This window comes from Pleurodeles waltl, chromosome 8, assembly GCF_031143425.1.
Source record: "Pleurodeles waltl isolate 20211129_DDA chromosome 8, aPleWal1.hap1.20221129, whole genome shotgun sequence".
NCBI classification, from domain to species: Eukaryota; Metazoa; Chordata; class Amphibia; order Caudata; family Salamandridae; genus Pleurodeles; species Pleurodeles waltl.
The window spans coordinates 560,317,912-560,340,925 of NC_090447.1; the positions used below are offsets into that span (position 1 = coordinate 560,317,912).

Consider the following 23,014-nt stretch of genomic DNA (forward strand, 5'->3'; position numbering starts at 1 on the left):
TCACAGCCATGAGAAAACAGTAAACAGAGCAATCCAGTAGGAAACACCAGGAACAATCCAAGGAAGGTTGAAAGGTAAACAGACGTCAGCTTTGTTGTAGAGCACTCCAGGAGTTCACGCGAAAGGCTGTTCTGAAAGTCAACAGCAGGAACAAAACAGACTGCACCTCAGAAAACAACGATGTGCCCTCCAAAAAGATTTCGTTCAACAATAGTTAGAAGAAGGAACGATGCAGTTGTGAGCTCCAATGAACTTAAGGCAAACAGAAAAATTAAGAAAATTGTCGCCAAATGTTGTAAGTGCCTTAATATTGGAAATAAATTGAGGCTCGACAAGCAGGATCCTGTGTAGAAGTTCTTTAATTCGCCCCAAAAATAGGAGCCCACAACCAACATGACATGAGCACAGGTGACAAGGAGAAAACTGTCAAACCGATGTCGCACTTACATTTAAATTAGAATCGTGCCATTCAAAATACAACATGTTACCTGCACACGAGCCATTAGCTTAAACAACCAAATATCAAACTGAAACGCACGAGTCTCTCATAAAAGAAAACATACGCTATTGAAAATAAACAGAGCGTGCTGCTGCTGAGAACCTAATGACGTAAACATGCAGCACACGTCACAGCGAGAGCCCGCGCCAAGCACAGTGCACAACAGCAGGAGCTCACACTGTGACAGCTGACACTAAATAAAAAGTAACACCTATACGACTTGCTTGCTTGCTGTTGGGATCAGATCTTTAGTGTGCGGGTGAGAGCTGAAAGACTCTTACCCCCTTCAGTTGGGGTTGGGGCATAACCATTCCCATACTGGTTGGTAGCAACCACCCCACTATTTTTTATTTGTTTTTTGTAATTCCCTGGCATCTAGTAGGCTTTTCTACACCCCTGGGGAGTGGATTGGGGGTAACTGCCCCATCTGCCCACCAGTGGGCATAACAACTTTGTCCCACTTAATTTGGGGTGGGGATATGGCCATACCCCCACCCGTTTTTTTGAAAAACATTCTACCCTGGTGTCTGTTGGGCTTTCTGCCCCCCTTGGGGGCAGATGGGCTTACAAAAATAGGCCGATATGCCCCCAAGGGGGACAGAAAAGGGCAACAGTATTGTGCTCCCATGGGGAGCGATCCGTGCCCAAGGGGCTGCTCCCCCCAAACAAAACACACACCAATCCCTGGTGCCTAAGTGGTTTCTTCCCCACTAGGGGGCAGATCGGCCTAATAGAAATAGGCTGATCTGCCCCAAAGGGCAGAGCTTCCAGCAGGATGGGGTGCCTTTGATGAGGTCAGCGCCCACTAACATCATCAGACATCACTGGGGATGGGGTAGGTGGGATCGGGAGGTGGAAGGGGAAGTGATTCCCCTTTCATCCCTGCCCAGGGGAGGGCCTGGTGCAGGATGTAATGGTTATGTCCTCGGCACCCGAGTGGTGCTGCCGAGGATGTAAACTTTACCGTGGGGTTAAACAGGAGCTATCGACAAACAACTTGATCATTTTCCTATAAAGGAGTATCCTAAATATCAGGTCTGGGATTGGTGCATAGTTTAGTGACATCATGGAAGTCATGTTTTAACGCTCACAGGCAACAATGTGGTAGGATTCAAAACAGAACGCCTGATAGCCACATTTGGGGACTCAAGAATGAGTAATTCATATCGGGTAAAACAGCTATTGGTCAAATATTGGGGTTTTGTTCAAGTAAAAAAAAGACTTCGACCAAATGCCGGACACAGACAGTTAAAGGATGTCCCATAACAATACCTTCACACTCACTAAGACTTACACCAGTAGCAAACCACATTCTTTAAGCAGCTGTGCAAAGCTGCAGCAAGAGGATCCAACGTGGAAGAAAAATGCACCACAGGTCTGTTTATTCCTCCTTGCAACAGTGTCAAAACAGAAAGAGCACAACCATCACATTCATGACAAAACAGTGAAAAAAATGTTGTGTAGTCCCGCATTACCAGAACCAGAATTCTGCACAAACTCTCTCTCAACTCAGTGAAATCTTTCATGCATTTTCCATCAAATGGAACTGCGTCAGTAATGTCTGTGTGAATTTCTGCAGAGGTTTGGAAATTACTGAAAAATGTGAGATCTATTAGCCGCAATAGCTCACCATTTCCAAAAACATTCTGACATCTCTCTGTGACTGGGGGGTGCATCTGCATAATGGTCGCAACTCTCTTCAGGAACACTTTCCTTGCACCTTTCTCAATCTGGTGACCCAAATTCATTACTTCCTTCTGGCAATAATGCAGAGGTAGAGGAAACTTTATGCCTGTTTTCACCCAAATGATTCAACAATGCTATGGTATGCAGGCTTCACATGTATGGGATGTAACCACCACATCATCAATGTATTGTACGAAGGTGGAGTGAAATGGCATTTTTAAGAATTCTGAGTTCTTCATCAGGGTCTGATTAAAAATGGACAGTAATTCTGAGAATACCTGTGGTGTACAGCACCACAAATATACACAACTACCAAATTAAAATGAGAAAAGGAACTGATTGTCTTCATGTAAGGGCACTTAAAAAATGCTTGTGACAGGTCAATCACAGAAAACCATTCTGCTTCCCATGGAATCCATAACAAACATCACTCACGGATCTGGCACCACGAGACAACATACCACCACAATTATGTTCACCTTTCTGAAAATACTGGAAAATTGGGTATTTCCCACTTGATTTCAGCAGTCCCATAACAGGGAATTACAAGGGCTACCCATCACTTCTTTTAGAACTCCCTTCTCAACAAAGTCTTTAATTATTGGAGTAATTCTCTCAATTACTTCTGGGGTCATGTTATACTGAGGCGTTTTGTGAAAAAACGCATTTGGCTTTATCGTTACGTTGAATGGCTTAACACCTTTTATGAGTCAACTCTCAACATTACTGTGTCTTGTAATTCATCAGTCAAGTCTCTGACTGTCATGACAATGAAACAATGAAATGAGGGGTATATCTCATCGATTTGGCAGAAAATGTTATCATCACTATTTGTTTGAATTCGTTATCACTTCATGAGTAAAAGTGATGGAGCATTTTAATTTGCACAGCTAGTCTCTTCTTAACACTCACAGGATTTGAATCACAGACTCCAAATTGGTGTAAATCTTTAAAGGTTCCTATCTTGACTGGGATGTACTCTGTAATTGGATTTACCAGAAGCTGGTTTGCTACTCCTACTACCTGAACTGTCATTTCAGAAAGGGGCACGTTAGGTACTTCTGCAGATCTGATAGTGGAATGGGTTGCTCCCATGTCAACCAGAAATGAAACATGAACCATAAAACTTGTATTCACATAGGGACCACACTGATCTACCTCCAGGGAAGCAACAAACACACATTCTTCCTCTTCTGAACTCTCAGTCTGATATTCTTCACTTACTTCATGATCACTGAAATCAATGAGCGGTTATTGTGTGATTAACTAATTTACATTTGCCCTCTGGTTTGCGTTCTGTTAAGGAATCATGACCTGCTCCTCTGCCATCGGAGCTTGAGGAATCTGCATTTGCTGTGGGACCTGAATTCGCTGTTAGGGAAACTGTAGGAAAATTCATATTTGGGTTTCAGGGCCATTGAACTCTTAGGTTTTGGAATTGACTGCTGTCAACCATTTGCGCAACACCACCACATTGCACCAAATTATTTACGTTGCTGTATGGACACTCCCTTCTCCAGGGTTCAACATTGCTGTACCTATGACAAGGAAGCATTCTCTTTATGGACTGAACATCAGCCACATTGACATTCTTATCTACTCGAGCTCCACGACTTCTACCTCTAAACAGAAGTATCATATTGCCCTTCTGTTCTCTCGGCATTCCACATGTGCTCATCATCCTTTGCAGACCTTTCATTCCTGCTGCTTGGGCAAATTTAATTTGCATCACCATAGCTTTCTCCTTTAATTTATTCTGCTTCAATTCAATTTCATCACTAGAGTATTTTGCGTACTGCAGTATTTGATCAATCGGTTTTCTCAGCCAGCAAATCAAATGATTCAGAATCATATTGCTAATTTCAGCTTCAATCCTTGCACAATTCTAAACACCAAGGGGATCATATCTCAGCTCAATAATCACAGTACCACTATACTGTTTGAATGCTTTCAACAATCTCTCAAAATACGCATGAACGGACTCCTTCGGATCTGGGGCCGTCCTGTCAATCATCTGCCAATCAACATCTTCAGGGGAAACTCAATTCGATCACCTTATAATAACTTTTTATCACCTACTCAGATGAGCACCTGTCACAGGACCTCCTGCTGGTTCTCAAGTTGGCCTATCGACACCCAGCTTACATTCATCCATAAAACTGCTGGAACTTCAATTTCAAATAAAGTGTTCAAATCTTCCCACAGACACTTTGTAAGCTTAACAAACCTGTTTGTGGATACCATTCCACTGGCTTCTCCCTCAATTTTAGGTAATCATTGGTACATGACAATATGTCACCTCATATTCCCTCCTGGGATTTCTCTCATTGGCATAATTTTTACAGCTCCCTCAGCCTGCTGTACGAAACTTGAGGGTGCAGTCGCTTTTTTCTTTTGGTCTGGTCTCTTTACACACTTGCCTTCCCATTTATCTAATGCTACCCTTGTTTGGGTGTTTTGGATCAACTCTCCAATGTGTATTTTCATGTCAGATGATCTCATGTTTGCAATTTCTCTAGAATCGAATTCTAATCTGTAACTTATTTTTAACTGTTTGGATTTATCTATCTCAATTTTATACTTTTCCGACAAATCAGTTAATTTCCCATGAACCTGTCCTGCACGGTGTGTGACATCCTTGCACATAAAGCACAATTTGTTTTCACTGTATGAATCCAACCTGTCCAGCTCTAGTGTTCCCTCAATCATTTAATTCACTTCTAATTTTAGTCTAGACAAATTCAGTGTCTTTTCTCCTTCTGGTGTAGTTCCGAAAAACTGGCACTTCACGCAAACTGTCTAACCATCCAGTCAGTTGTTGTGCTGATAATCCTTACAAACAAATATTACCTCGAGATATGGGCTGTGGAGTATAACTTGTTAATCTTTTAACCTGCTCAGGAGCCAGCACAGATGAACTTGGGGAACACAGGGCATGTCACATTAATCAGCAGACCTACTTTATCAAATTATCTGGTTAGAACCGAAATAATTCATAGGTGTCATGGCTGGCACAGTAATGCTTAATCTTTTCGTTTCTGCATTAGTTCCAAAAGGAGAATGTACTACTTATACCGGCATTTGGAGTCTCAAGACCACTTCCATTGTTACCCAGGGCATAAAAAGGGACGACTGGACCTATTGTCAAGGGAACTGTCACTGCATGTGGTCCGGACAAATTTGTTTGACTTGATGGGAACGTCAGTCCTGTACCTTGACCAGTCAATACTGCACCAAAGGTGTGATTTGATTGATTTATGGCAACATTCTGTGATGTCGATACTGGAGAATACATTGGTCTTGTCCGCCTTGGATTCACAATCTGTGTAGGTGTCATTACATTAGACATAGACTCAATTTGAGTCGCTCCTGAACTCCGAGTTGGCTGAGGCATAACTGAACTGCTATATTCTGGGTTAATAACTGGCACTGTTTGAATAAACTGCTGTCCAGCATGAATTAATCCCACCCAAGAGGCAAAGCCTTTTCACACTACCTCTTTTAGTATTCTTCCGCAAGTGCTTCTTTCTGTAAACAAGCCTGTAGATGTTGTTCTCATCTTGTCACATTTGCTGTGCATTCAAAGGCAGAGGTCTAATGTAATGCTATGTCTTCGGAGGGAGATTGAGGTTTTCTTTTCTTTCTCCGACTTCAAAGTGAGAAAATGTATGTGACCATCTTGATGGATAATGCGGTAGGAATGTTTTTTCCTAGCACAACATGTAAATGAACTGTGCAATTATTTCAGAATATATCAGAATTAGGAAATCACAAATCAAGCAGGTATTAGCTAGTACAGAAGTGTGTTAAAAACAAACTATAATATAATCAAACTAAATCAACACACTAAGTGATTCAAGTTAGCTTTTTTCTGTAACAACAAATACCATAAAAGCACACCACAAGTTCACAATTTTGCAAAAGAACAGGCTCTGTAAAAAAATCCTCAAATATAAAACATTAAACTACATGTAAAAAATCCTCGAATATAAAAAATACTCCCTATGAAAATTCGTACCATGTTATAAAATCATGCTAAAATGCAGTTTTTCATGATAAATATCATAGATCAAGAATATACCTAACTAAGAACAATAAATAAGATCAGAATAAAAAACATTTCCATTTAAAACATAAAAGAATATAAAAATATGGAAAATTCGTTAGGCGGCGGCGAAGTGATTCCATTTCCACACTCAGCAGCCATTATGAAGTCAGCAGAACTCAGAACATTAAAACATGCCAAAGATTATAAAACTCCTTAAACAATCAGTCCTTTTTCTTTTATTGCTGTTGCTCAATGAGATAAGTATATGTGTTACACTTATTACTTTGTGTGCTTGTCCTTCTATTCTTACACACATTAAGTCTTCAGTAAGGGTGTATCTATATTTGCTGTGCCATGAATGAGTTAAGTTTGGCTGTCATGTGGTCATTTATTAAATTACAAGCCTTTTAAACTAGTCCCTTTAAACTATCATGCTCTGTTTTGGCATTAGACCTTGCATGCTAGTTATCTATATAAGTAGGTACTGCTGGCCTTTATGTTTAGATGTGCTTTCTTTAAAATAGCGTGAGCGAGGACTTTGTAAATTTACTTGCGACATGGGCGAGGGAGCTGGCGTGGGCAAGGAAATATTTAAGGAACTTATATTTTGTTACTATTTTCTGTGACCGTTTAATAGCATGAATACATGCAGGCTTCCCTCGTGCATAACGGCTTGAGCACGGTGTAGGCCCTATCTCATGACGGTTGAGGTTAGGATTGTGCTGTTTTTTCTTCACGTGCCTTACTTGTTTGCTGATCTGGCAGGCACATGCCGTATCTTCTATTTTCCTTCAGTGCGCTCCGGGGCGCATGTTGATTAATTTCATCTTTGCCTTGGGGGAGCACAAACCATATAGTAAAAAAAATTTAATGCAAACACAGGACCCCCACCTAGGTCAGTGGAATGTCTAGAGGGGAGCTGGGAGTACTAGAAAACCACAGAGGAAACAGTAATACCCAGGGACTAGGAAAGCAGGAGTAAATCACTGGAATTTCCCCAAACCACCCTAAAGGAAGAAAAGAAAAAGATACCCAGACAAAACTACAATAAATCAACAGTGGATTCCTGAAGAAAGAAGCCCTTTGAAGAAAGGAGGCCACAGCCAAGAGCCACAGTGAAGTTCAGAAGGAAGAGGAGCTACTCTCAGCCAGATGTACTTGCAGGAGTTGGTCGACAGTGATGAATAACAGGTCAGCATTGCAGCCCTGGAGCCGGAGATGAGTTCCTGATGGATGCAGATGATGTCCCGCACTGGAGTGAAGATTGCAAATGGGTGGCGGTGTAGTAATTCCACCAAAAAGCCTTGGCAAAGGCAAACTCACGGTTAGTGGAAAAGCTGGGCTGCTAGGGACCAGCAAGGCTCAGGAGGACTCAACCCAGGAGTGAGGACTCGCAGGGCCCCCTCAGCATCGCAGAGAGTCCCACAGAACAGGGACACAGGAGTCTCAGAAGAAGCCCACACAGCACTACAAAAGAGGATACCACGCAGGCAGACATCCACGCAGGAGTCTGAAGTGCAGGAAGAGGTGCTGGGGGCTGGAGCTACAGGTCGCCTGAAGATCCATTGGAGGAAATGCAGACTAGCCTTGGTAGCTGCAAGAGAGACAGTGCACAGGGGTGCAGTCCTGCATGGGAAGGCAAAGGCTTACCTCCACCAAAGTTGGACAGCTGGCAGAGAGGACTACACGGACCACCACCCGTGATGCAGGATCCACACAGCTCAAGATGAGGAGAGGAGATCCACGTAGCATGTCGAAGCTTGCTGCAGGTGCCTGCAGTTGCAGGGGGGGTGACTCCTTCACTCCAAGGGAGATGCCTTCTTGTGCAGCCTGAAGAGTTGCTGTCTTCAGAGGATGCATGGCCAGGGTAATGTTGCAAAGCTTGTAGGAGACGTGGAAACAAAGTTGCAGAAGAGTCTTCTTCGTTGATAGCAGCGTTGTCAGTTCCTGGAGTATCCAGTCGCAGTTCCAGTGGGAGAAGTCTAATTGGAGGTTGCAGAGGAATCCTGCTTGGCTTTTGAAAGCCGAACCTGAGGACCCACCGAAGAGGGAGACACTAAATAGCCCTGAAAGGGGGGATTGGTCAGCTAACCAGGTAAGTAGCTATCAGGAGGGAGGTCTGACATCACCTGCCTGGCCACTCAGATGCTCCCAGAGTTCCCTGCCAACCTTGGAAACAAGATAGCAGAACCCAGGGACATTCTGGAGGAGCTCTGAGCACCACCCCAGGGGTGGTGATGGACGGTGGAGTGGTCATTCTCCTTTCCATTGTCTAGTTTAACGGGGGTGGCCTGAACCAGTGTGGACTGGTTTATGCACAGAGGGCATCAAATTTGCCCTTCAACGCATACCAGTGGCTTGGGGAGGCTAACCCTCTCAAGCCAGTCACACCTATTTCCCAAGGGAGAGGGTGTTACCTCCCTATTCCAAAGGAAATCTTTTGGTCTGCCTTCCTGGGCTTGATCAGAAGAAGCAACAGGAGGGCAGAAACCTGCACGAGGGGTGGCAGCAGCTGGCCTGACAGGAAAACCCTGTAAGACTGGTGGTACAGTGCTGGGGGTCCTCTAAGGAGCCCACAGAGTGCGTGGAATCATACTTCCAATCCTTGCAACAGTACTGGGGTATGATTCCAACATGTTTGATACCAAACATGCCCAGGTTCGGAGTTACCATTATATAGCAGGAGATAGGTGGTGACCTATGTCCAGTACATGCGTAAAATGGTGTCCCCGCACTCACAAAGTCTAGGAAAATGGATCTGGAGTTTGGGGGGTTGGGGGGAACCTCTGCTAGTGCAGGGGTGCCCTTTCACACAGGTACCTGCATCCTGCCCTCTGGGCTGAGAGGGCATACTATAGGGGTGACTTACAGTAAACTGTTTGCAGTGACCTCTAGTGAAAACGGGTGCATGCACCTGTTTCACAAGACTGCAATGGCATGCCCGTAGAACCCTTTGCATGGGCTCCCTATGGGTGGCAGAATAACTGCTGCAGCCCATAGGGATCACCTGAAACCCCAATACCCTGGGTACCTAGGTGCCATATACTAGGGACTTACATGGTGGGACCAGTATGCCAGGTGTGGGAAGAAAAAGGTACATTTTACAGAAAAGAGCATAACTACTGGGGTCCTGGTTAGCAGGATCCCAGTAGACTCTGTCAAGCACACTGACAACAGGCAGAAAATGGGGCTAACCATGAAAGAAAGAGGGTATTTTCCTACACCACACCAAAGCGCAAAGCCGCGAAGAACACTGAGATTGGTGCTACAGAGCTAAGGCCCTGAATTGGGAAGCCCTGAGCCTAGAAATCGGTTCGCAAGCGGGGAGGATGGGTGGGTCGACAAGCAATCTGCAAGTGGAATATGTCTCTACCAGATATATCATTATCGAAGGTAAGTAACTTGTACATCTGATAGAGACCTTTAGTTGCAGATTCCTTACCTTAGAGTAGATACCTAAGCAATGCCATCCTTGGAGGTGGGCTGTGAACCAAGATCATACTAAAAAGTCCTGCAGGACCGAACGACCAAAGTAGCGGTGCCTAAGGACCGGACTGTCAAGGCAGTAATGTTTGGTAAACGTGTGCAGGGATGCCCACGTTGCTGCCTGTAAGGTATCCAGGACAGGAACTCCAGGTGCTAACTCTGCTGAAGCAGCAGTTGCTCTGGTGGAATGAGTGTGCAAACCCTCAGGGAGTTGCTTATTTGCCAAAGCGAGGTACATCTTGATACAAAGAAGGACCCATCATGAGATGGTACGTTTTTGCACTGCTTTCCCTTTTTCGCACCCACATATCCAACAAAGAGTTGTTCGTCCACCCAGAAATCTTTAGTACGATTAAGATAGAATGCCAATGCTCTTTCTGGAACCAGGCGGTGGAGTCTCTCCTCCTCTTGAGAAGGATGTGGAGGTGCAAAAAAAGTAGGCAAAGTGAAGGAATGGCCAACATGAAAAGGTTTAACGACTTTGGGAAGGAATGAAGCCTTAGTGCGTGGCACCACTTTGTCAAGGTGCACAGACAAAAATGGGGGCTAAGAAGATAGAGCCTGAAGCTCACTCACTCTGTGAGCAGAAGTGACAGCAACAAGAAAAACAGTTTTGAAAGTAAGGAGCAGTAAAGGATAATTGTGCATCAGCTCAAAGGGAAAACACATTAAGTAAGTAAGGACAAGACTGAGGTCACACTGAGGCATGATGAACGAAGTGGGAGGAAACAAATGAGTGAGGCCCTTAAGGAATCTACTAACAATAGGAGACTTAAAGAGTGAAGGCTGAACAGGCAACCTAAAAAAGGCTGAGACAGCCGATAAATAGCCTTTAACGGTGGCCAAAGCAGAACCCTGCTGGGCCAAAGAAAGAATTAACAAATTAAACTCAGAAAGAAGAGCAGAGAGAGGATCAACAGATTTGTGGGTACACCATGCCACAAATTTAGGCCAATGACCGGTATTGGTGGAGGGACACCTGGCTGCCAAGATTACATCACAGACTTCGGGTGTAAGGTTACAAGCTGTCAACTGCCACCGCTCAATCTCCATGCATGAAGGAGGACATTGGACAGGTTTCGGGGGAGAACCGTCCCCCGTTGCTGCAACAGAAGATCCTCCAGAAGGGGCAGTCTCAGTGGAGGACCAGTGGCCATGCTCAGTAGCTCTGGATACCATACTCTCTGTGCCCAGCCCAGAGCCACCAAGATTACTTAGGCACGGTCTTTCTTGATCTTCTTGATAACTCTGGACAGAAGTGGTATAGGCAGAGAGGAGGCCGGAGGTCCACTTGAGATGAAAAGCATCCCCTAGCGAGTGCCGCCTTGGAAACTCGAACATGCAAAACAGTTGATATTGCGTGTTGTTGAAAGAGACCTTGTGCCACCTCCAGATGGAGACGCCATTCACAATCGGCTATTTATCGACGGCTGAGTTCATCTGCTCTGTCGTTCAGAGAGTCCACCAGATGTTGAACCACCAGGGTTATGTCCTGATGTACCAGCCAAGTCCAGAGGGGCAGCGCCTTCTCACAAAGGGTCCAGGACCCTACTCCACCCTGTTTGTTACAGTACCACATGGCAGTAGTGTTGCCCGTGAACACTTGCACCACTTTCCCTTTGAGAGAGGGAAGAAATGCTTTCAACGAAAGTCTGATCGCCCAGAGCTCCAAAAGATTGATATGGATCCCAGACTCAGCCGGAAACCAGAGGCTTCTGATCTCCGCCTCTTCCATGTGGCCGTCCCATCCCAGAAGTGACGCATCCGTCATTATGCATAGATCTGGTTGAGGAAGGGAGAGGGATCTGCTGTTGACCCAATGTAGATTCAAAAGCCACCATTGCAGGTCTTCCACAGTCCCCTCCAAGATCTGGACCATGTCAAAGATTTCCTTGATGCTGCGCCCACTGGAACTTCAAGTCCCACTTCAGAGCCCCCATATGCCATCTGGCATGTGTCACTAGCAGGATGCAGAAGGCCATGAGGACCAGCAGCCTCAGTCTCATTCTCACCGAAACCCAATATAGAGGCTTAAAGATCAGAATCATAACCTGAATATCCTGGACTCGCTTTTCGGAAGGATAGGCCCAAAACTGCACTGTGTCCAGAACAGCTCTGATGAAAAGGAGCATCTGAGAGGGAGTCACGTGTGACTTTGGCACATTTACAGTGAAGCCCAGCGTGTGCAGGAGGTTCGCCGTAGTCTGAAGTTGGGAGACAACTTGCTGGGGAGAGTCTGCCTTCAACAGCCAGTCGGTGAGGTAGTGGGAAGACTGAAACCCCCAACCTGCGCAGATGAGCAGCATCTACTGCCATCACTTTAGTGAACACCCCAGGGGCGCTGAGAAGGCCGAAGGGGTGCATGGTAAATCGAAAGTGCTTGTGACCTATCACAAATCGTAAGTAACGTCTGTGCACAGGCAGGATGGGAATAAGAAAATAAGCATCCTGCAAGTCCAACGCTACCATCCAGTCTCCGAGGCCAAGTCAGACAGGATCTGAGCCAGGGTGAGCATTTTGAATTTCTCCTTCTTGAGGAAGAGATTAAGGGCCCAAAGGTCTACAATAGGATATAGGCCCTTGTCTTTTTTGGGCAACAGAAAGTAGTGAGAACAACAACCACGACCTGCTTCTGGCGCAGGGGCCATCTCTATGGCTCCCTTGGCCAAGGGAGCCACGACTTCCTGGTGGAGAAGTGCTAAATGATCCTTTGGAATATAAATGAATGATGGAGGCATGGCTTGCATGGCAGTCTCGAAGGTGAGGAAGGAGCCCCTTCGAACAAGCTGCAAAACCCATCTGTCCGTAGTGATGGATTCACAGTGGGGCAGGTGATGGTGAATCCTGCTGCCAGCTGGACCGGAGTGAGGGAACGGACTAGGAAGGTTTGGAGGCTGCGGGGGGGGGGGGGGGACAAGGGTGGATTGAGCAGACCTCTGATTCCCTGTCCCATGACCATGTGGGATTCTGCATCCCCTGCCACGCAGCGGTTGAACAGCATCAGTGGCACGGTGGCTGGGAAAAGGGCGCAACAGGAAGCTCCTTCCATGGGCACAAAAGGGGCAGAGGCTGACTATTGGGGACGAGGGGCAGTGGAAAGACCGAGGAACCGAGCCGTAGCCCTGGAGTCCTAGAACCTCTCCCGCGCAGAGTCCGCCTTGTCTCCAAAGAGATGGGTGCCATCAAAGGGCATGTCTATAAGGGTCTGTTGGGCATCCCCTGAGAAACCAGATGTTCTTAATCAGGCGTGGCGCCTCAAGGTCACTGTTGTTGCAACAGATCTACACAGAGAGTTGGTCATGTCCAGCCCACATCAGATAGTGAACTTTTCTGCGTCTCTCCCATCTGTAACAGCTTAGGAGACGATAGCACTGGCCTCCTCTGGTATCTGCAGCAAGAATTGCACGACCGTATCCCACAGAGAGTGTATGAAAGGCATGCGGTGTTGACTGACAGCAGAGCTAAACTGGAGGAAGAAAACATCTTCTTCCCAAATTGGTCCAGCCTTTTTGATTCCCTATCCAGAGGTGCGGAATGGAATGCACAAGAGGATGAGGATGCCTGAACAACAAGGCTCTCAGGTGTGGGGTGTTGGGACAGGAATTTAGGGTCGATCGGGGTGGGCCGATGGCAGCATGCAATTGTCCTGTTCACGGGAGCCCGTGTTGGGTCTGGACCAAGTACCCAAAAGGACATTGGTGAGAGTTACACTGAATGGAAGGAGAGGCTCAGAGGTGGAAGCCACTTGTTGAAGCACCTCCATCAGGAGATTAGACCTGACCTGAACAGTAGGCAGCTCAAGGCCGAGGACATCAGCCACCCTACTGACCTCCATGTAATAAGTAGCTTCCTCCACCATAGCCCTGGTAGGAGAAGACCGCATGCTAGCATCTGGAGAGGTATCCAGACCACTGGCCTCGCCCAACTCCTGTGTCAGTCCATGTTAGGATCATCCTGGTATTCATATGGGTCCAGGGACCGGTCCAATCCTTTCCCAAATTCAAACCCATAAGAATAATTATCAGAATCCAACCTGGGGTGAATAGGCCCCTTCGAAGGAAGTTGCATCAGCTGACGCTGTTCCAACTCAGAGTCGTCAGGGATTAGTAGTTGGTCGACGTCGATAGTGGGCATCACCGATGTCAGCAGCGTCGACATTCGAACCGGCACTGGGGAAGGTCTCGATGGTAACTAGAGTGGATCCAGAGGGGACTTTGGTGGCCGGAGCCGCCAGCACAGAACCCAAAAGGCCTCTAACCGAACCCCCTGGGCCATAAGGCGCTGTAGCGTGGTCGAACTGTCCAGAAATGAGGCGCATGGCCTCATAGAATTCCTTTAATTGGGAATGGGTCGCTCTGGCTCCTGGAATCTCGGAGAGGCGCAGAGCGGACCCAAAAGCAGGTCTAGAGGACAGAGGCCTAGAGCATCGATGCTCCTCCCACGTCACAACAGCCGAGCGACTGGGTGAAGTTGAAGGATGACGAGATTTCTTCGACTTTTTCTTACCTTGACCCGAAGACTTAGAGAAGGACGAGTGGTGGTGGCTCTGCGAACGGTCTCAAGACCTTCCTCTCGAGCGGGACCAATGTGAAGTCGAGCGCCGGGCTGCCATAAGCTTGAGGGACCACTCTCTCAAAGCCTTCAGGTGCATGGCCCGGCACTCGGAGCACGACTTTAGGTTGTGGTCGTGCTCCAGGCCCACAAACAGACCCAATGCGGATCCGTCACCAACATCATGCGGTGACAGTCCTTGCACGGTTTTAAGCCGGTCTTCTGTGACATCTTGACGCACCAAAACTTCACCAAAAATATGACAAAAAGGTCGAAGCAGTCAAAAAATTACTAGGGTAGCTCTCTCCAGATCAACGCGTGGCACGTAAAGAAAAGAACTGACGTCACTGCACTGAGGCAACATCTATGTACTACTCCCAACGTCATCACAGCGACTACGACGCCTGCGGAGTCGACCAACACCACCTAACGACGTGCAAGGGTACTGCTCAAAGAAAAAATCTCCAGATCCAGCCTGACGCCTGGGGGGAAATTCTAAGGTAAGGAATCTGCAACCAGAAGTCTATCAGGTAAGTAACACAAACATCCGGTGCAGGAACAACTGCATTAGAAGAGAGCATTCAGACACCAGGGTCAGAAACACTACCAACAGCAACTCAAAAGGAAAAACAAACACACTTGGGGCAAGAAAAGCCCATCTGCCCCCTTTAGATCAGATGACCATGAATTGCACCATAGTAGACTAGGACTCGCAGAGCAAACTTGCAGGGTTGGCTTAAAGCTGCAAGATCCTTCTATCCGCTCCCTTTATGAAGCCAACAATTTAGAGACCTCTTTACTGAAGACATCAGTGAATGAGGTCAGGAACATATTGAATGTAAAGAAAATACCACATAGGGACTTGGACTGCCAAGATCACACAGTTAGCAGAACCAGGAATACATCAAAACAAAGACTAAAATTGCATCAACATGGGAATGCTTAAATGCAGTGGTCAAAAACCCAGGGTTTCAAGGAAAATTGCGGGTTGAAACACCACCTCCCAAACCTTAGTTCCACAAGCCGGAGCCTCTACTTTGCTTAATTCTCACCCAGCAGACTAAATTACTTACAAACTGATCAATGGTGGCATGAAACATAAAAATATAATGCTATACAAACATTGGGTGGACTGACAGAATGCATGTGGGTGCTAAGAAACATTATGCACAGGCAATAACCCTCCCAATGGAGAGCATGAGCAGACTAAGGGGGTCATTCTGACCCTGGCGGTCGGCGGTGAAGCGGCGGTAAGACCGCCAACAGGCTGGCGGTCTTTTTACATGTATTCTGACCATGGCGGTTACCGCCATGGTCAGCCGCCGCTTCACCGTTCCGACCGCCACGGCGGTAACGACCGCCGGGCTGGAGACCTGGGTCTCCAGCCCGGCGGTCGTCACATACCGCCGGCGGTATTCCAACCCACCTGACCCTGGCTTACCGCCATGGATTTCATGCGGTTGGGGACCGCCATGCAATCCATGGCGGTAAGCACTATCAGTGCCAGGGAATCCCTTCCCTAGCACTGATAGGGGTCTCCCCCACCCCCAACCCCCACCCCGACTCCCTCCCCTACCCCCCCACCACCCCTGCCACCCCCAAAAGGTTGCAGGACCCCCGTCCCCCACCCCGATCCCCAACATATACACACACATACAGGCACGCATTCATGCACATACACACACCCCCCCCCCCCCAATTCATGCACGCATTCATGCACATACACACCCCCCCCGCATTCATGCACGCATTCATGCACATACACACACCCCCGCATTCATGCACGCATTCACACGCCCCCTCAATATACACACACGAACGCACACCCCCATGCACGCACACAACTCACAACACCCCCCCACCCCCCTTCCCTAGCGGACGATCACCTTACTTGTTCCTGGTGATCCTCCGGGAGGGAACGGGCAGCTCCGCCGACACCGCCACGCCAACAGAACACCGCCACAGCAAATCACAGGTCGTGATTCGCTGGGCGGTGTTCTGTTGGCGTGGCGGTGGAGGTGGAGCTACCTCCACTTCCCCGCCTGCCGCCAGTATGGCTGTTGGCGGCTCTTCGTCCGGAAACGGGCGAAGCGCTGCCAACAGTCAGAATGGCCCATGCGGAAGACCGCCAGCACTGGCGGTCTTCCGTACGGCGGTCCCTCGGCGGTCTATTGAAAAGACCGCCGAGGTCGGAATGACCCCCTAAGTGTGTTCCATGTGAGATCTTTTAGAGTGAGTAGTAATCCACCGAAAATGTTTCATTAGAAATTCGGCAGAAAGTGACAACACTGGAGCTCCTAGGCAGCTAAATTGCATACCAAAGACTATTTTTTTACATTTAGCCTGGCAGTGCTGGGCGGTGCAGTGCTACTGGCCCCGGATAGAGGCAGAGATACAGGGAACCATACGCTTGAACCTACACCACAGTGCTGTCCATTTGGAAACGTCAATCGACCAAAGGGCAGGAAACTGGCGTACATAAGTAACATTTTTTAATGTTGGAAATCAAGGTAGAAGGGTGATTACACTCTTGACCTTTGGGATCTAATGGAAAACCGAGTTATATTGAGGAACTGTTCTAAAAGATTCGGACAATCCTGAACAGCACTGATCAACCAAAAGAAGGCCAACGTTTTTGTTTTAAGAGTGACGCTGATGCAAAGATTCAGTTTCTACTTTGCTTCTAAGGTGGAGCATAATCAAAAGCCCAACACTGGAACTAAAACAAATTAAATAGCTGTGTCTTAAGCTAAACAATTTGCTGACATTCCTAAAATTAACACTCACAATCACCAGAGGAAAAAAAACATGCTCAGTGCAGGGTTTGAAACTGCCACACAATTGTTCTTACCTGTCTGCTAACTTTTTAGCAAATCCAAAATCCGTGAGCTTGATGTGCCCTTCATTGTCCAATAATATATTTTCTGGCTTTAAGTCCCGGTAAACAATTTCTTTGGAGTGTAGATATTCTATCGCGCATATAATCTCCACAGAGTAAAACAGTCCAGTGCTGTTATTAAAACGTCCCATGTTGCGCAAGTAACTGAAAAGTTCTCCTCCAGGTACATATTCCATTAACATGTATAAAAAACGTTCATCATGATGGGTCCAAAACCTGTACCAATATAAACGAAAACAAAGTCATGTACAGCTAGTAAGTAACGCTTTTAACTTTTGCAGGTCAGTGGAGTTTTCATTTTCCTCTTAACTCACTAAAGTGTAATATGCGAAAAGTCGGTGTCCTTGAAGAAGTCACAGGGATAAGAGGTTATGTTTTTTATGTTTTTCTTTTAAATTAAAATCAAACGGCATCCAACAAGCATCGGCAAAGCCAATAGGCTCGTCTTTTGGTTTTGCCGATGCTGTTCAGCAAAAACAGTGCAAAATAACATTTTGAATGGAGTGACCCAGCTTCAAACTATAGCGGCAAGGCCCTACAATAAGGAAATTAAAAAAGTAAAATAAAAAAGACTAACAGGAAGAGGGCCTGGTGCCGGCAGAGGTCAGGGAGGAGCGAGTAAACATCACCAACTGCAGGAGCAATAGGGAGCAAGGGGGGATGGTGGGGGTAATGGAAGAACTGAGAAAGGTGGGAGGTTAAACAAAGACAACAAAAAAGCTGAGTGGGAAGAGTAGGGGAGGAAGAAGTTACAGAGAAGCTTGAGGGAAGCAATATAGTGCAGGAGATGGAGATGAGAAGGAGGAAGCAGCTCTGACAGCGAGAAAACACATTCATGTGCTACAGGAAAAAAAAAAATTCTAATACACAGCCCTGGAAAGATGCATGCCATCCTGTCAAAAGAATGAAAAAGAAGCTTTGTGTCAGGGGAGGAACAAACATAACAAAAAAAAAAAAAAGGAAGGAAGGAAAACCATAGAAGAAACAAGCAAACGATGACTGACAAGAAAGTCAAGCAACGGTAAGTAATGGGCTGACAATGAGCACCCCTGCAAGTACTAATACTGTTCACAATCAGTCTTCAGCAAGAAACAGCTAAACGTTATCTGTAGGTCAGACTTAACAAAAATAACCGAGCCCAGCCACGACCAACGCAGGTCATGTAGATTTATGGCAAATGCCACAATAGAACTTGCGTCAAAACATCTGAGTGTATCTTAAATGTCACAGAGATGGAAACTCCTTTTTGGGAAGGGGAGGGGGTGCACCCAGGTACAAACCTGTACAAGACGTGTCACCTCCTACAAACGAATGCCTTGCATGCCAACAGTGCAGCATCCAATCCGTACGATACATTAAACGATGATGTCAGTCAAAGAAGAACCATGCTATCAACTGAAAAAGACGTGCTTGAAGTGAATTGTGAACATACCCCGAAGGGTGCGGAATATCGGAGATGAGCGGAGTTAAGTATTCGATGGACCATTGTTGCTTTACTGGAGGAAAGGTAATTTAGTGACAAGGGCAATTAACTGTTTTGTCTTTCAACCAGAATGGGAAAATGCGTGTACCTCTGAGGAAGAGCAAGCACTTACTCAACTCTAGTCAAAGCAATCTTCTAAGAATAATGGTCAGGAATGCAGAACGGCACGAATAGTTATCAAGCAAGAATCCTACCTCTTTTCTGAAACGAATACAATTACGTCTCTTGGATGTCGGCCGCAAGTTCCACAGCAATTATTTCGTATTTCAGTATCGGGGCAATGTCTGGGGACGGAAAAGTGCAGAACGAAAAACTAAAGCGCACCTTTATATACGATGACCACCCGTCCGTAAATGTCACGGACTGTCCGTAATTTCGCCCTGCCGTCCGTTGTCCGTGATGAAAGCCTTAACAGACGGCATTTGTCTGTAATTTTAGCCTTTCACCTAAAGGGCAATGGAGGCAGGGCGAAATTATGGGCAGATCAGTTTCCCCAGCTGGGCTGGAAGGCAGGGAGTCTCCTGTGCTCTGAGGGAGGGAGGAGACAGATAAGAATCAGACCTTCTTGACAGGGGGTCTCCTTTCCTAAAGACATGCAAATGTGCCCAACTGGTATATCTGCGAATACATAGGGGCTTGAAAACCTGCATTGACTTTACTAAAAGGAGTCACTTGAAGTTTTCTGGTGGCAAATATATTTCTTTTAGAGAGGTATTGTAATGGTGTTCCAAGGTGAGCTGTGGAGTGTATGGTTTTAATGTAGTGCAGTAATGCAGAGTGGTGCAGTGTCAGAGTGCAGAGTAGACTCATGTGGCATAGAGTGCAGTGGTGTAGAGTGGTGCAGAGTGGAGTATTGTAGAGTGGTGTAGAGTATAGTGCCTAGAGTGCAGTGGCGTAGAGTGCAGGGTGTCAGTGCAGTGGTGTTGAGTGGTACAGAGAACAGTGGCATAGAGTACAGTGGTGCAGAGTAAAGGGCAGTGGCATACAGTGAAGCTGTTTAGAGTGCAGCTGCATAGAGTGGCACTGGGTAGAGTAGAGTGGCATAGAATGCAGTGGAATAGAGTATATTGGTGCAGAGTGCAGTAGTACAGAGCAGAGTGGTGTAGAGTATAGTGGCGGCCAGTGCAGTGTTGCAGAGTCAGCTTGCAGTGGTGTAGAGAGCATTGACCTAGAGTGCAGTGGTCAGAGTGGTATAGAGTACAGTGGATTAGAATAGATTGTTTCACAGTAGAGTGCAGCGGCGTAGAGAGGTGCAGGGTAAAGTGCAGTGGCACAGAGTACAGTGGCATAAAGTAGATTATTTCACAGTAGAGTGAGGTGGCCTAGAGCGGAGAGGTACATGGTAGAGTGGAGTTGCATAAAGTGGCATAGAGTGTGATGGCATAGAGTAAAGGAGTGTAGAGTGCAGTGGCATAGAGTGCAGAGGTGCAGAGTAGAATAGAGTGACGCACAGTGTATTGATGTAGAGTGCAGGGGCATAGAGTTCACTGTTACAGAGTAAAGTGCATTAGTATAGAGTGTATTATCTTAGAGTGCAGTGGCATACAGTGCAGTGTTGCAGAGAGTGGTGTTGTGCGGATTAGATTGGTGTTGCCTAGACTGGAGTGGTATAGCATGCAGAGGAGTAGAGCGCAGTGGTGCAGAGAGGCGTGAAGTGCATTGGCATAGAGTAGAGTGGTACAGAGTAGAGTAGAGAGGCATAGTGTGAAGTAGCATAAAGTGCAGTGGCATAATAGGGAGTGGTTCCGAATGGAGAAGAGTGCAGTGGCATGGAGTGGAGTAAAGTAGAGTGATACAGAGTAGGGTGCAGTGGGGTGTAGTGGTACAGAGCAGAGTGGAGTGCAGTATGGATGGTATGCCAACACACTGCCATTACAGACAACACATTTTTGATTGAAATGACCATTACATTTGCACAGATATACAGTTTTTCAAATCAAACTATACTGTGCACAGACTATGATGTGTGGAAATTGCATCACCTAATGCAATGATTTGTTTTAATCATGTAAAGGTATTTGTTCCCAGCACAGTTCAGAATTAACAAAAATGTGCTTGATTTGTACTTCTAATTCTGATATATTCTAAGGTTAATTTAAATGTTGCCATGTGATAGAAAGAACTCTTTCCTAACCCCAGTATCCAGCAAGATTGTCGCATAAATCTTCTCACTTTGAAGTCAGAGAAAGGAAAGTCAACACTAAGTTCCCACCGAAGACAGAGCCTGACATTTAACTTTATTCTTTGAATGCACAGCAAATATGATAAGATAAGAACAAGATTTACAGGCCTGTTTACAGAAAGGGAGCACTCTGCAGGATACTGTAAATAAGGTTTTGGCAAGGGAAAGGACGAATTCAAACTGCATAGCCTAAAACAAATAAAGCCAGCAAATTGAAAGCAACAAATTGTGAGTTACAAACCACAAGGCCAATGGCAAGCAACGGGCAGAATGCATTCACAAGGAAGCACTATGAATTTACTTAAAGTGACAGCTGTGGGATACTTTGTGGGGAACGTCCAGTATTTTAGTCCATATCTTGCAGAGGTTTGGCCACATCAATCACCCAGGTAGTATGACGAGAAGACCTGGAGTGGTTTCCATGTTGCAGGATAGGTCTGTACACCCATTCTATCAGTTTGCCACCATTTCCTATGATACAGAGCTTCTGGCATACCTCTTGTAGGGTTTAGTGCTAGGTGGCAGACATGAAATAGGGCATTTAATGATTATTTAAGGTGTTTGTAAGTAAGGAGTTGACCGGGGTGAAGATGGTAATCTGCCACAAGGGTTTGGAAATTTAGTAGCTCACTGTTCAGAAACAAAGTCCCCAATTTTAAGACACCTGCAACATGCCACCGATGGAGTTGCTCTGAGCACAGCCATCCTGTGCGAGTGGGAAGGCTTAGCAAAGGTAGTGCAGGAGTATAGTTTATTTTTGTGTCATTGAGTTTACAGGTTCTGGCAAGGCAAGAGAAAACCGTGCATGATAACCCCGGATGTTGATCTGTAGAATGGTCAGTAGGAAACAATGAGCAGTGCATTAAGCCTTTCTTAAGTCTTTAATGGTAAACCCCATCTTATGCAGGGAGGTGGGCAGAAAGCCAGCCAGACACCCATTGGACCTGTGCAGCTGAATAATAGCATTCTAAGTCCAGAAGACCTAATACACCCGCAGTCACAGTTAGCTTTAGAGTGGAAAGAGCTCCCGATGGCGCCGCAGTGACCAAATCAGATGTGTGGCCTGTCTGAAGAAGGAATGAAGGATGACCAGGGGAAGGTTTGCAAAATAATACTATCATTGGGGTAGCACACCATCTTCACTAGTGCCACATGGCCTCTACAGAAAGCAGAAGAGAAGACCAAAAAGCAAACTGGGCTTGAGGGACCGTTCGCTCTGCCGAGATTTTCATCCTGGAAATCAAGAATGGTAGATATTAATCATTAGGTATCAAAAGGTAACTGGTTCCCAGTTCAATCTGAGATATAATTGTATATAAAGGCAAAAACAGTGCCATATGTTAAAGAAACACCAATTAAATTTGAAAATTTGTAGATTTTGTTTGTGCAATTTACATCCCAAATATTTTGATGATTCTATGTGTACTTGACCTTTAGGGATAACCCAGATCTCTAGTTTGGCTTTTGCTCAATTTTAAAACCATATGAAGACATGGACAAAGTGGGCAATTGCCTTGCACAACCTTGCAAGGGGTCTTGCCCCTGCTCACCCTTCAAAAGAACTAACAGCGGACCATTGCACCAGAAGAGTTTGCCAAGGTGGATGGGTGTTGCTTGTTCAACCCCTTGACAGTGCCCCTTCTGTTTTGCTCCTGTGTGCAGAGACAACTCCCCAGGTACCCAATACCTTTGAATAGTCTTGGTGGACCCATCTTGTCCGATTTTAAGAATTGTCCCACCTTGTTCTTCTCTTCTTTATTTATCCAGTTTTTAGCAACAACCCTTTGAATTACTTGCCGTGGATCTCCCATTTGCTCTCAATTTCATCCTCCTCTTATTATCTTTGATTGGTAGTCCGGGCTCCCATTTCTGAGATAAATGTAGAGTCCCAGGCATACACTCTAGTGCAGTGAGACTACAGACAAGTTATGGGTACATCACATCCTGACATTAGGTGTGAGACTGTTGCCCACACCATCTGCCCTGCCTCTTAAAAAAAAAAAAAAAAGTTTGAAAGTCCATGGGCGGTTGGGGTAAGCCAGATGTTTTTGTTCAATTTGTTTAAACTAGCATACGGTTAATTACCTTAATGTTTCCCAAACTGTTTGCCAGGGGTTTTAAAATGTTCAGAAACATAATAAAAATGTTGCTGTTACTTTCTCTTCAGGAAAGATCGGGTA

The 23,014-nt window shown here is 46.1% G+C and overlaps 1 protein-coding gene across 1 annotated transcript in view; it reads right to left on the bottom strand.

The window, feature by feature from the left end:
• Positions 1–23,014, bottom strand: part of PRKX (protein kinase cAMP-dependent X-linked catalytic subunit) — a 381,150-nt gene that overhangs the window by 150,872 nt on the left and 207,264 nt on the right. Inside the window, exon 3 of the mRNA XM_069204618.1 lies at positions 17,122–17,385. Within this exon, the coding sequence (XP_069060719.1) occupies positions 17,122–17,385 (264 nt within the window). The remainder of the gene's footprint in view (positions 1–17,121; positions 17,386–23,014) is intronic.